At 40.9% G+C, this 14783-nt stretch overlaps 1 protein-coding gene across 1 annotated transcript in view; it reads left to right on the top strand.

Annotated features, from left to right (window-relative positions):
* The window catches only part of SLC38A6 (solute carrier family 38 member 6), a gene marked incomplete at its 5' end in the record, with an annotated part of 45157 nt that extends 31354 nt beyond the window's left edge, over positions 1–13803 (top strand). Inside the window, 8 exons of the mRNA XM_033953265.1 lie at positions 155–213; positions 4354–4419; positions 5068–5121; positions 6956–7035; positions 8066–8166; positions 11342–11466; positions 13461–13606; positions 13709–13803. Of these exons, the coding sequence (XP_033809156.1) occupies positions 155–213; positions 4354–4419; positions 5068–5121; positions 6956–7035; positions 8066–8166; positions 11342–11466; positions 13461–13505 (530 nt within the window). The remainder of the gene's footprint in view (positions 1–154; positions 214–4353; positions 4420–5067; positions 5122–6955; positions 7036–8065; positions 8167–11341; positions 11467–13460; positions 13607–13708) is intronic.
* Positions 13804–14783: the final 980 nt, after the last annotated feature.

Below are 14783 nucleotides of genomic sequence, written 5' to 3' on the forward strand. Positions count from 1 at the left end.
GACAGGCAGCTGGAATGTGGTTATTCTGAGAGCCCTAAGCTTCACATGCCATACAAACTAATAGAAAACATAGCCAAAATGTACAGCTTTTGTTTTGTATTAAGATCACCTTGCTGTGCAATAAACATGTTTTCTTTTTATTGTTATTTTACAGGCTTTCTTGGCTACACGAGTAGTTTGTCATTTTTCTTTATGGTGTGTTTTACTCTTGTGGTAAGTTTTTTATAGAAAACAGTGGTGCATTACTTATGTAGTCTGCAAATTGGGCTCATGTTTGTTGAGAATATTTTCTGCGCTTTACTTTGCATACAATGAAATGTATCTAATTTGCAAACATTTTAAACCCATTTAGATTTTTTCCCACGGCCACAAATGAAGTTAACATTTCTGTATTGCTGTCAGAATAGAGTTCGTTTTTGTAAATGTCTCTGTACTCGGTGACATCCACATGCCTATTCTTGGAAAGCAAGAGCATCCTGATCTCCTCCCATGGCTTCCAGTATCACCTATATGCTGATGACTCTCTCAGATCTACCTCTCTACACCTGAAAAGTCCAAGAAAAAGTCTCTGCTTGTTTGGCTGACATTGCTGCCTGGATGTCCAGCCGTCATCTGAAACGAAATATGTCCAAGACTGAGTTGCTACTCTTTCCTCCTAAACCCTCTGCTCCTCCTCCTCCTTTCTCCATCTCTGTAAATAATACTGTCATTGTTCCAGTCTCATCTGCTCGCAACCTTGGAGTAGTCTTCATTTCTGACCTCTCATTTTCTATGTATATTCAACAAGCTGCTAAGACCTGTCACTACTATCTCTTCAATATCACCAGAATTTGCCCTTTCCTCTCTGAGCACAGTACCCAGACCCTTGTCCAAGCTCTTGTAACCTCACACTTAGATTACCGCAATCTACTCCTAACTGGTATCCCTCAGTGTCTCCTCTCCCCCTTGCAATCTATGCAAAACTGCTGCGCGACTCATCTTCTACCAACCTCGCTACGCTCATGTCACCCCTCTCCTTAAGTCACTTCACTGGCTCCCTATCTTCCATCGCATACAGTTCAAAATCTTATTGCTGACCTACAAGTGTGTTCATTCTGCTGCCCCTCAATATCTCTTTTCGCTTCTCTCTCCTTATACACCTCCCAGAGAACTCCGTTCCTCAGATAAGTCGCTCTCTCAGCATTACCCTTCTCCACTGCAATTCCAGACATCGTTCCTTTCATCTATCTGCCCCCTATGCCTGGAATAAATTACCCGAGTTTGTCCGTTAAGCCCCTTCTCTTCCCTTGTTTAAAAGCAGACTGAAAATCCACCTTTTTGATATAGCTTTCAATCCTTAACCCTACTCCTCTGCCCTCCAACCCAGCCAGCAGATTAACCATTCTCCTAACTGTATCCATGACATCCTGTTTGTCTGTCTTGCCTGTTTGTCTGTCTAGATTGTAAGCTCTTTCGAGCAGGGACTGTTTTCTTACTCTTTGACTCTGTGCAGCACTGTATGTGTCTGGTAGCGCTATAGAAATAATTTATAGCAGTAGTAGCAGCAGCAAGCTCAGAAAAAAGCACATTAATATATGCAACAAAGCCGTGCTGTATAACTGAACAAAGTCCTATTGAATTGAAGGCCCAGAAGAGTTTGAGGAGGCCTATTTATTATGCTGTGTTAGTTCACACTAACTGCTGCATTAACAAGTAACAGTGTGGCTGCCACGCTAACTGTTTAATGAAACATAGAAACATAGAAGATGACGGCAGAAAAGGGCTACAGCCCATCAAGTCTGCCCACTCTGCTTACCCACCCCCTGTCTATGCCCTAATGACCCAATTTTCTTATCTTGACCCTCGTAGGGATCCCACATGGGTATCCCATTTATTCTTAAAGTCTGGCACGCTGTCTGCCTCGATCACCTGCACTGGAAGCTTGTTCCAATGATCAACCACTCTCTCTGTGAAGAAATACTTTCTGGTGTCGCCATGAAATTTTCCGCCCCTGACTTTGAGCGGGTGCCCTCTTGTGGCCGAGGGTCCCTTGAGAAAGAAAATATCATCTTCCACTTCGACACGTCCCGTGAGGTACTGAAATGTTTCGATCATGTCTCCCCTCTCCCTACGTTCCTCGAGAGTGTAGAGCTGCAATTTGTTCAGTCTCTCTTCGTACGAGAGACCCTAATGAAGTAGGGAGAGAGAATGATATGGGGACAAATTTTTCCCCATCCCCGCAAGTTCTTTTCCTGTCCCTGCTTCATTCCTGCAAGCTCTTATCTTCATCTGCACAAGCCTCATACTCTTTAAAATCCTAAGTGTTTGAGGCTTGTGCAGTTAAGGCAGAGCTTACAGGAATGTGGCGGGGACAGGGAAATTGAGTTCCTGCGGGGACGGGGATAAATTTGTCCCCGTGTCATTCTCTAGTAGGGAGCATGGAATGACGTGAAAGTAGTTATTGCTGAACTGAATCACTAAATGTATTGTAGTTTTTGCCATGCAGTTAATGTTTAGTAATGACATTTCTTCCATATTAATGGGACACTGCTGGGGCTGGCCCCAACTGTTAACATGAAGTTTTACAGTTAGAACATCCAAATAGCATAGATATGATGCTAATGCTGTTCCTAAGATACAATGAAAGTCTGAAGTAGGGAAAGGGGATGCAGCGATGCTGTACTTTGGGTGCTTATATCTTGCTGCCGACAGAAGCAAGAATCGCCTGTCGATGAGGGAATAGTCTGACTTCATAGTGTATCTACCAGTCTGGGTTGGTCACTGTTAGAAACAGGATACTGGGCCTGATGGACCTTCGGTCCGTCCTAGTATGGCAGTGAAGGTTTTATGTTCTAATCTTACGTAGCTGAGGGGCCAAGTGCAGAGATACAGATAGGGACAAAATGAATAGTACAAAGTTAGTTAAATTGAAGGCAAGTTATATGTATCGTTAAACAAGATATGTAAAACTGGTTTAAGTTGTTTGGGGGGTTGTCTCTTTTTTTTGGGGGGGGGGGGGAGGCGTTAAATCCACAGCTGGTGGCAGTGAGTTTTACTGACCACTGCTACCATTATTTCTGGATATTCCAAGCTGGGCCATGTCCAGGCTTTGGCACTGAATATCACGTTTATATGGTGCTGGCTAACGCATGGCTGCTTTAAGTTGATATTCAAAACTTAAGAGGCCATGGGTTGCCACATAAAGGTAGGACTGTGTTTTATATGGTACCATTTATGCAGTTACCCTGAATATTGGCACTTAACAAGCCAAGTGCTGATTCCACCCCAGAACGCCCCCCCCCCCCCCCCAAAATAATCAGCTTTCACTTAGATGCCAGCTGCTAATTTTCAGTGGAAATAACAGCTTTAAGTGCTGCTGAAAATTAGTGGGTAGCTCTGAACAAGCGATTTAACCAGTCGGTGGCTGTTTCTGGCTGGTTAAATTGTTTTGAATATCGATGAGAGGGTTTGTAGAAAGCTAGTCCGAGTACAGAGTGAATGGATAGTCAGTCACCACATGTATTCAAAATAGGTTGACAGCCTGGTTGTTCTTTCAGTTCTTTAAGTAGAGGTAGTCTCAAGTTAGACGTAGCTCCTCTGGGAGTAAATTTCAGAGTGTGTGGGCTACTCCTGAGAAGGCTTGTTGGTAGGTATCGCATCATATAGTTTCCTTTGAGGGCACCGATAATGTTGCTCCTTGAGTGGACCTTGGAGGTCTCAAAGGTGCGTAGAGAGATGACTAATTATTTAAGTACTCTGGCCCATTTTGTCTGAGGATCTTGAAAATCAGACATTTAGTTTTAAATTTACCCCTGGTATCAAGTGTAGGTTTTGCAGGAAGGGTGTGATGTGCTTCTGCAGTCTGAATTAGTTGGAGCTGGTGCAGACTTTGGTTTGACCAGTGTACAGGGCATTGCAGTAGTCTAGTCATGATGTTATCATGGGATAGACCACTGTGGTCAGACTTGTCTTTTCAATATATGGAGAGAGATTTTGTAGCTGCCAAAGATGATAGAGACCGTTTTTATTTGACTTTGCGAGATCAGAGTGAATGACAAGTCTAGCAGTATCCTGAGATTTCCTGACCTGTGATTTTGAGAAGTATGAACTATCACTCAAAAAGTATTTGTCCACTGTGTTAGGTACCCAAAGAATGTTTTGCTTGGGTTCAGGCAGAGTTTGGTTTTTTTTTGTGTGTTTTTTTTTGGGGGGGGGGGGGTGTTTTGTTTTGTTTTTTGCCTAATCCTGAGTTGCTGTTAAACAGGCAAGTCAGTTTTACTCAAAGCTGTAGATAGATTTGGTTTAATGTGTAGAATTAGTTACACATCATTGGCATGAAACATTATGTACTGATGTTTCTTTTTTTCTCTACAGGTGGTCATAAAGAAGTGGTCAGTTCCTTGCCCACTTCCACTGGACCCCACGCTGCAGTATTTACAGGTGAACTGCATGCTAGCTGTTTCAGATGGCTAGATTCAGGAAAGGTAGAGCAGGCTGTACTCTCTAACCCTGTCTTTTACTAAGCCCAATAGCACAGGCTGACACATTAAGTTCTCCAACGCCCATAGGAATTGAATTGGCGTCGGAGCATTTGCCATGTAGCACCCACTCCCTCAGCTTAGTAAAAATGGGGCCTTGCTGTTTTGTTTAATTTGCAGGGTCAGAATTTGATAGCTTTTCTCATCAGGTGCAGGTGAATGATTTGCATACGTAAAATGACGGATTGAAAATTACCCTCCCTTCACATACTGTTCTACGGTGTACCTGCTTTTATTCACTTTTGGGTGAGGAAAATAATGTATTGAGGTGTTATTTTCAAGACTAGGCACAATTTTTCCAGCACAAGTATCGGTTGCAATGCTCCATACTTCTAACCCCAGCAAGTTTAAGTGAGAAACACTGCCTCCACTTTCCTTTTCAAACATGATGCAAAGTTTGACCAGCCAATATCTGAAGACTTTTGTCCTAAATTGGACAGTTAGAAAATTGCCTTTTCCCTTTGGACCATCTCAGTGAAACTTTGTAGCTCTGATTTTTTAGAACTGAATATTCAAATGTCTTTTTGTTTTTTCTTTCTTTTTGTCACAGGTCTCAAATTCTACTGATGATTGTAAACCAAAGTTTTTCAGATTATCTAAAGAGGTCTGCATTTTAATATATAAATTTACAGACACATTATATTGTATTCTGAATCTTTTTTTCCTCCTCCTTCTCTTACTGACAATGCCTTTCAAAAATTACAAGTTGAGGGCTTATTCCTTTGTTTCAGTATATACCCAGTTGGTTGGTTTGAAAGTTGACCAGAAATCAACTGAATTCAATTTGTAACTGCACATCATCTCTTCTATATCCAAGATTGCAGGGGAAGGGGGGAAACAGTGCCTGTTCCTTTCACTGTGGTCTGTTCACTACCATGTAATGTGTATTAAGAGTCGTCATTTACTGTGACCCTCATTAGCACCAGAGCCTTTCCACTAATAATGTGTGACAGCCATCACAGGCTTATTAATAGACCTCAGTGTGTCTAAATATAATTTTGCTCAATCCTGAAACATAATCTTAATGGTAGCATCAGTTCGGTATTAGTAACATTTAAGGCAACTATTTATTACACTATCAGGCTTATAATAAAAACATCCAGACATCCAAAAACCTGTCTAAATCGGCACTTGGACATCCTAATAGCCGGGGCATCAGCTGCTTTCTCCCCCTCCCACAGAGATTGTACACTAGAAGGAGAAAGTGAGCTGCTGCACATCAGGTCACTTCCTCCATCTTTACCAGTTTGTGTATGAACCTTGCCTAGTCGTATTTTTCTGACTGAACCAAAAAAGTAAAAAATCACTGGACTAAGTGTATAGCCTTCAATGGAGACTGCCCCAACTTTGTTGACTGGGCTAAAAACTTTTCAGCAGCTTAAACTAAATTGGTTTCTTTTTAATGCAGCAAAAAGTAAATGTCCTACAATAGTGGGAGGAAAAGAATCTCGGAAACCCCTCAGAATCCAACCAAAAGGTAAACTTAGTCCAAGACTTATTGGTTCCATATTTCTATCATTGATTCTTAAGCCTCCCAGCTGTTTTTAAGACAATACCAATGCTGTGACATTACACCTTTTAAAAGTGTTATTTATAACAGTGTAACCTAATAACCTAACACCAATCAATGCTTCTTCCGGGGATAATCACATTAGAATTGAACCGCACACGGCAAGGATAACCTCTGAAGGGCTGACCATAAAAACAGTACCAAACTGATCCGTGATTATCCCAGGAAGAAGCTGTCGGCAAAACGGGTCTTGTTGGGAACGGATCAATTTAAAGATAAGCATTGTCTGAATGGTTTGGTTTCTATGGTCAAGATATTTAGACTCATATTTTTATATTATAAACGGGGGGACGGCATGCCAAATAAAGAGTTATTAGCTCTATCCTTATTGGCTTCAATTAGTTAAGCAGTTTTTATAAATATAATAGCATTGATTTGGTATTAGGTTTATTAGGTAACACTGTTATAAATAACACTTTTAATAGGTGTAATGTCACAGCATTGATATCGTCTTAAAAACGGCTGGGAGGTTGTTAAGAATCGATGATAGAAGTCTCGGACTAAGTTTACCTTTTGGTCAGATTCTGAGCGGGTTTCTGAGATTCTTTTCCTCCCAGTGTCGAAGGACATTTACTTTTTGCTGCATTAAAAAGAACCCAATTTGGTTTGAGCTTTGATTAGGGGTTCTGTTTCCATCTCATTGAGCATTGAGTGGTTAACCAACTTCAGCAGCCCCTCATAGTTTGGACACAGATTAGGAAGTATGAAATTTTTGAGAGAATAAATATATGTGTAAGACTGTATCTGTAAAGATATATATATATATCAGCAAAGATAACATGCAAAAAAGAACAATTCAGCAAAAACAAAATCTAGCTATGGCTAAGGAAAGAAAATATATAGTCCTTCCTGTGTTTTATGCTTTCAGAGTGCATATGCTATACCGATTATGGCATTTTCATTTCTCTGCCATACGTCTGTACTGCCGATCTACAGTGAACTTCGAAGGTATGAGAATCCTCAGGATTGAGAGTGAAAAAGCCATAGGAAGGTCATAAACAATGGCCTAAAATGTGGCTTGCAGCTAATCTAGCACTGATCTTTTGAAACCCCCCTTTTTTTCTCTCTCTCTATAACAAATAATGAGTATTCATAAGACATTTGCATGCATTGGAAGCAGTGCATGCAAATTTATCTCATGAATATTTATTGTGGATATCCTAAAAACCTGATGAGCTCTACAGCACACGTTTGGGAACCACTGGCTTAGCTTCTGATGTTTTGTGCAAGTTGGTAGCTACTATTTTCCAGTTATGTTGGCGTAATAATTTAGCACTCAAACATGATCTTGTATCATAGTTGCAAAAATAGGAGCATACAGTGCTCCCCCGGTCATTCTAGGTCGGGAGAGGACCGAGAATGACCGAGCAGAAGAGAACAACTGGAGAGGCAGGAGAGAGCAGCCGGAGCGCCGGCAAGTGAAGGAAATCACTCACGGTATGCTCCGACCGCCTCTTCCTGCACTAAAGTCGGGCCTCACCAATCGGGAGCTGCGTGTCAAAGAAACATGATGGCAGGTAAAGGCCAAATGGCCTATCCAGTCTGCCTCTCCACGGCATCCACATTTGTTTCCTGTCCTGCAGAAAGAGAAATTGAGCCAGTTTTTGGCCGGAAGCTGGTCTGAGTTTGTGATCTATTAGGGTTCACCTCTTTCTATTTTCACTCTTTGTGACAAAAGAAGTGTAGACTGCTGCACCACACTATGTTAGATTTATGTTTTTTGGCAAAGCCTATCCAGAAACCTTGTCTTTTTTGCCAAGACGGTTGGATACGGATAGGGGAATGGAATGTTTTCCAGGCTTATGCTTTGATAGTGTGGAAGACACTTTGACAGAAAAATAACCCTAATAATAATAGCAGGTCATGTCTTCACTAGCTAGTCTCCATTCTGCTTAGACACCCTCTCCCCAGACAAGATATGAAAGAATCTCCAAGAAGAGTATACCGCATGTTAACTTTCTGCATCTTTGTATTACAGCCCTTCGAAGAGCAGAATGCAGAATGTGGCCCACATAGCCATCAGCCTGAGTTTTATCATCTATTTTATATGTGCCTTATTTGGATATCTTAGTTTCTATGGTAAGTATAACCCAATCAGTCTTCAAAAGCACTTAGGTAGCAAAGCCAGCCACTCAAGAGCTTTAAAATGATTAGTACAAGTGGGCTGGGAGCCTGGAGAACAGAGTTCGATTCCCTGTGACCCTGGGCAAGTCACATAATCCTCCATTGCTCCAGGTACAAAAACTTGAGATTGTGTGCTTCGGGAGCAGTGTGAGCCATTCAGCGCGGCTCCCCACTCCTAGAAACTGCTAGCGCAGTTTCGAAGAAGAGGGGGTTAGTTTCCAGTGCAATAAGTGAGTCACCCTTGACAAGTGGGTTCTCCCAATGGCTGCGAGCTATCTGCAGAAGGAATCCACTCTGGAATTTTTTTTCTCTGACCCTCCACCTGTAGGCTTTCCCTTCTGCTTGCAAGCCTGAAGGAGTGTCTTCTATTGGTGTTTTTCAACCCTTTTCAGGGTTTCCTTCATGCTTGGAGTGTTTTTTGTTCAGCTCTGCCTGCAAAGAGAAAAAGCAGACTCCGGATTACAGCTGACAGGCCGATCCCTGGTAGCACTTGCATTTGTTTCTTTGGAGCTCGGGGCCATCCCCACTTTTTTCCTCACCCACTGTTTGGCAGGGGTTTGAGCGCAGGCTGTTAGGCACCCTTAAGAGGCTCAGCGGTGCCTGGCAGGGTTCCGGCTGCATTTTTTTGCCTCCACCTTCCCATAGCGCATCTGTCGGTCTGTGGAGATAGGGGTGCGGTCAGACATATTGTCTGGCTGGTAGCCTGAAGATCAGCGTCAAAGAGGCATTCCCATCATGAGGCAGTGATTCTCTGATTCCAGCTACTGTAAGAGAGCTGAGGCAGACTGCAGCACATTTCTAGTTCAGGTCACAGTCTCTTGGGGGGAGGGGTCTGAATTTCAGTGTTTTAAGGATTTCTGCATGTCCCTCTGGGTTCCCCCACCTGAAAAATCCTAAAATCAGTTTTGGTGTGAATTTCTTAGTGGCATGCCATCTTGGATTTTAACAAATATTTTCAAAAGCTCCCTGCTCTATCAAAACTACAATTTTTGTCTCAAACCTTGTTAGGATGGAGTCCTTGGGTTCTTCTTTCTTTTATTTTGTTTTATTGCTTTTAACATAGTACACAAGAATAGGCTTGCTCAGGGAATAGAGAAAAAAAACTGTTAAAGAAATTAATACACTTGAAACATTTGAAATTCAATTTTCTTCCTTAGACCACAATATTCAGCAGAAGTTCCAAGAAAAGGGAGGAGTTCCTCAATTTACATGAAATATTAATTAGAACAGTATTGGCCTAATGGAAGGTCCCATCATCTCAATAGCTGATTAATCAGTACAATTCACCAATTTTCTTTAGATCTAGAAAGCTCTTAGTTGCTCCTTGGGCTCTTCTATTTCAAATCCTTGCCAGGATTGCACAAATTTAGTGCCTCCAGAGTGACCTTGCATCACATACTGTGTGGCACAGCCGTGAAAGACGGGATTCACTACCGGGGCTTTTAGTTTTTAGTGATTTTACCGAGTTACTGTATTTTAATGGGATTTTAATGGGATGCTTTTAAGATTCCTGGCTCAAGAAGATATGAGAACCATTTTCTTTTCATCTTTGATGCAAGTACTCTAATATGGATCCCTCTTTGTTGGGGAATTGATTTAGATCATGGTCAGCTTGGGAAGGGGTGCAAACAAGGAAATCTCCATGGGGCCCCAAGCCTATCTGAAGTTGGGGAAAATGCAGCTTGCTAGTGGCTTTGGGACTCTCTCCCAAATTTCTGCCCTGGGCTCCTGCATGTTTAACATTGGCCCTGGATTTGGTAGCATAATATAATGCCTATACTAGAAAGATTACATGAACCCAAAAGCAGTGGATGAGTTTGTTTTTATTTTTTTTTTAATTTTTTTTTTTTGGGGGGGGTTATCCCCAGGATAATTCACCTACATCTTCAAGCCCCCTAAACAAGAAGCTTTGATAAAATGGCTCTCACTGTTTTTCAAATGGTCATTTACTTTGTTCAGGAGAAGCAGAACAACTAGGGCACAAAAAAAAAAAAAATCAAGCTCTACCTTTGCTATCCAAGTTTCTAATGAAGTATGGAACAAAAACTGCCTTTTTCAATAGTTCAAGGCCAGGTACATTTTTTTTCTGTTTCCTTGTTACCAGGGAGGGTACGATATTTGCTGAAGCTTAGTGTGCTTTAAGTCAGTGGTTCCCAGTCCCTAATGATATGCATGAGAGAGATTTGCATGTAATGGAGGTGACAGGCATGCAAATCTGCTCCATGCATATTCATTAGGGCTATCCTGAAAACCTGACTGGCTGGTGATTCTGCAGGACAGGGTTGGGAACCACTGCCTTAAGTACTACCTCGCCATAAGAGTAAAATGGGATCAAATAAATTTTTTATTGGAAAACCATGTAGCGTTATCATATGATACTGTGATATTTGGAATGTCTATGAGAAAAAAGAGTCATATATCTGCGTGTAACAACAAACTTTTAATGATTTTGACTGGAGTTGCCATCCAACATATTACTAATAACTGGAAGGATCACAGTAGGCTTAATTTTAATTTTTGGTGGAACTCGGTATGTCACATATATAGAATGGAAAGATCAATAGCGGTACAGAATGGAAATTATAAAAATTTTATTAAAATATGGGAGCCATTAACATCTTTCTGTCATGATTAAATGCCATTTTTCTATTAATTACACACCATTCAGTATTGGGTGGGGGGGTGGGATTCAAATTATATGATCTTATAATGAATAGAGGGTTTTGAGGGAGGGTGGGATGAGGGTTACATTTTTTTTAATTATAAGATATAATGATAAGATGTTCAAGTGCTCAAGCTAAATGTGTTTATTATATAATATTTGTACGCTTGATGAAAGTTTTAAAATGAATAAAGAATTTTTTAAAAAAAAGAGTAAAATGGGTTGCACAGCACCTAGAATATTTTTAGTTGTCTGTATCTGAGGCAATAGAAGGTTACGTGGCTTTCCCACAAAGTGCGGCAGTGGGATTTGAACCTTGACCAGCTGCTCTAACCAATAGGTTGCTCCTCCACCTGGATGAGCCCAAGTCTTGGTGGCCCACCCCATTTTTCAGCCTAGTACTTTGTTGTTACTGTTTGAGATTAGTCCTAGAATCCATGATTTGGATTCATCTTATTTTCTCCACAGATAAAGTAGAATCAGAATTACTTCAGAGCTATAATAAATACCTGCTACACGATGGAGCAATCATGGTCATCAGACTGGTGATATTACTGGTAGTGCTGCTGGCAATCCCTCTCGTACACTTTCCTGTAAGTACCCAGATTTAGTGGTTGCATCTGTGGCTCCCTGACCTTCAGTCCAGATGACATTTTTGGGTGTTGACTGTAAAATGCAGAAAGCAGGGCTTACACAGCTCTGATTCTTGCATTTTGTTAATAACACTTTTTTTTTAAATTGTACATACTTCTAAGTGAAGGAAAATTTAATTTTTTAATTGGTTTGAATGTGTAGAAGACACACCCTCTGTTAGTGACTCTCAAGGAAAAGGGCATTATTTGTATCAGAAAACATAAACTAGAGAATAGCATAATATTGAATAACTTTTGCAAGTGCAGCAAGAAGACCAGAAGGTTTGGGAAGCAGCGAAATCAATGCATTTCATAATACTCTGTTAAATCTGGAAAATTGGATTGACGACAACAAATGGGTTTACATAGAAGATGTGAAAGTAAGCCAAACTATAAATACACTAATTGTCCCTCGGTCTCAAATGTACTTTTTTTGGTCTGTTAAGAAAAGCTATAGGAATGGAAGGGAAAGTCCAAATGCAGATGCAAGGTGTGTTTTTGGAGCATAGTTGAATGCATGGAAAGAAAAGATAACACATAACCAACAAAATGTGGGTGTGGCTGGTACCTTCTTATTGGACACATGGAAAGAAAGGTTAACTAATAGTCCAGTAAGACGATATACTGTACATCTTGGATATCTGACTTTGAAATACTGTATTTTTCATTTCCTGATTCTGTTGGTAGTTGGTTTACAAACACCTAGAAGTGCCCAGCAGCAGTAAGAGAGGAGTTTCCTCACAGGGTGCCCCCCCCCCCCCCCCCGTATCAGGATCTGGGATCTAAAGCTTCATCTCCTTAAACAATTACCAACACTTTTTAAAATTCAAAGTTGGTACAACTCCTATGCCTGTGCTTATTGTCTCCCCTCACTCTGCCAATAAAGGCTAAAAGGTCACTTTAAGCTATTGAGATTATGGCAGTACTTGGAGGTGAGTGAGTAGATAGGTAAGAGATCTGCTTGTATTTGGTTGCTCTGAGCACCAGTTGTTTGCCTCTACCTCACTGGTGTGTGTTGCTTAAATTTGTTTTAGATGTCTTAAGAACATCAAGGCATTGAACGTTAATACCCTTCAAATACTTGAAGGGTATTAACGTAGAACAAAATCTTTTTCAGAGAAAGGAAAATGGTAAAACCAGAGGACATAATTTGAGGTTGAGGGGTGGTAGATTCAAGAGCAATGTTAGGAAATTCTACTTTACAGAGAGGGTGGTGGATGCCTGGAATGCGCTCCCGAGAGAGGTGGTGGAGAGTAAAACTGTGACTGAGTTCAAAGAAGCGTGGGATGAACACAAAGGGTCTAGAATCAGAAAATAAGATTAAATATTGAACTAAGGCCAGTACTGGGCAGACTTGCATGGTTTGTGTCTGTATATGGCCGTTTGGTGGAGGATGGGCTGGGGAGGGCTTCAATGGCTGGGAGGGTGTAGATGAGCTGGAGTAAGTCTTAACAGAGATTTCGGCAGTTGGAACCCAAGCACAGTACCGGGTAAAGCTTTGGATTCTTGCCCAGAAATAGCTAAGAAGAAAAAATTTTTTTTTAAAAAATTTAAATTGAATCAGGTTGGGCAGACTGGATGGACCATTCGGGTCTTTATCTGCTGTCATCTACTATGTTACTATGTAACTGCCAAGTGAGCCAAAATCTGGACTGTCCTTGTTTTTTGAATATAATATCCCAGGGAACTGTGATGTCTGCAGTTGTGTGTCTATGTAAATTCTGCATTACAAATTTCGCACCACACCAGCAGTGGTAAGGTAGAAGAGATGGGGGAAAAAAATGAAGCTAGGACCAGCCAAAGTCTACCAGCAGAAACTGGATCATTTGGCAGCTCTAATGTTAGAGAACTTGTTGGTTAGGTAATGCAGCTGTGAACACAAAATGAATTTCTAATTATCAAATTACTGACACATTTTCCTTTTTACTAAACATGATTTTCCTTCCACTTAACAGGCCAGAAAAGCATTTATCATGATGTTTTTTTTCCCATTCTCCTGAGTCTTGGATTCGCCATATTCTTGTGACGTTGGCACTCAATATTACGATCGTGGTGCTTGCAGTTTATGTGCCAGACATCAGAAATGTGTTTGGTGTAATCGGTAGGTTTTCAGCATTTTTATGTCTGTCTGTTTGAGACTATTCTGACTTTATTTGAGTTGGGTGTTGAAAGGAGCTGACACAGTGTCCTGTTTTGTTCTAAGGTTCTACCACGTCCACCTGTTTGTTGTTCGTGTTTCCAGGACTTTTTTTTCTTAAGCTGAGCAGAGATGATTTTCTATCACGGCACAAGCTGGGGGTAAGGGTTTTGTTTTGTTTTTCTTTCACTGCCTTTTGTACTATGAGCTGCTGTGTAATCTGGTTTACAAAAGGGAACCCTTTGGTCTTTCAGCCTACATCCCTACACACTGATAATTTAAAATGGGCGGGAAAATAGGATAATTAACACTTTAGTTGACAGTAGTGTATTGTTGTTGCATGAGAGGACAGGGATGGTTTTGATAATTTCTGAAAAGAGTAAGTTCATAGGTCATTATTGAGATGCTTATTCCTAGGATAAGTAGCATAAAATCTGTTTTACTACTTGGGACCTGGGTTGGCCACTGTTGGGAACACGATACTGGGCTTGATGGACCTTTGGTCTGTCCCAGTATGGCAATTCATATGTTACGTTTAAAAATCCAGAATTTAGCCCATGTCTAGAGAGTGAATAGGGAAAAATTGTTGGGATCTGTATTTTGCCACTCTGTGGATGATCCCAAGAAGATAATTGTATTTGTTTTACACAGTTGTATTGGGTGAAAAGAGCAGCATTGTTCCATTGTACTCCCTTCTGAAAGTTGTCATACAGATCTGATATCGAAACTGGCAGCCTGCAATGCCTTGCAGAGATAATTGTATGTACATTTCTGTATAATTTCCTGTTAGCCGTCAGAATTAAAATAGAAACATAGGAACATGATGGCAGATAAAGACCAAATGGCCCATCTAGTCTGCCCGTCCGCAGTAAGCATTATCTCTTTTTCTCTCTCTGAGAGATCCTACGTGCCTATCCCAGGTCCTCTTGAATTAAGACAGTCTCTGTCTTCACCACCTCTTCTGGGAGACTGTTCCACCCTTCCTGTAAAAAAAAGTATTTCCTTAGATTACTACGGAGCCTATCACCTGTTAACTTCATCATTGCAGAGTTTTCTTTCAAATGAAAGAGACTCGACTCATGGCATTTACATTACGTAGGTATTTAAATGTCTCTATAATATTTCCTCCAGAGTATACAGA

The sequence above is a fragment of the Geotrypetes seraphini genome, chromosome 7 (assembly GCF_902459505.1).
Source record: "Geotrypetes seraphini chromosome 7, aGeoSer1.1, whole genome shotgun sequence".
Lineage (NCBI taxonomy): Eukaryota > Metazoa > Chordata > Amphibia > Gymnophiona > Dermophiidae > Geotrypetes > Geotrypetes seraphini.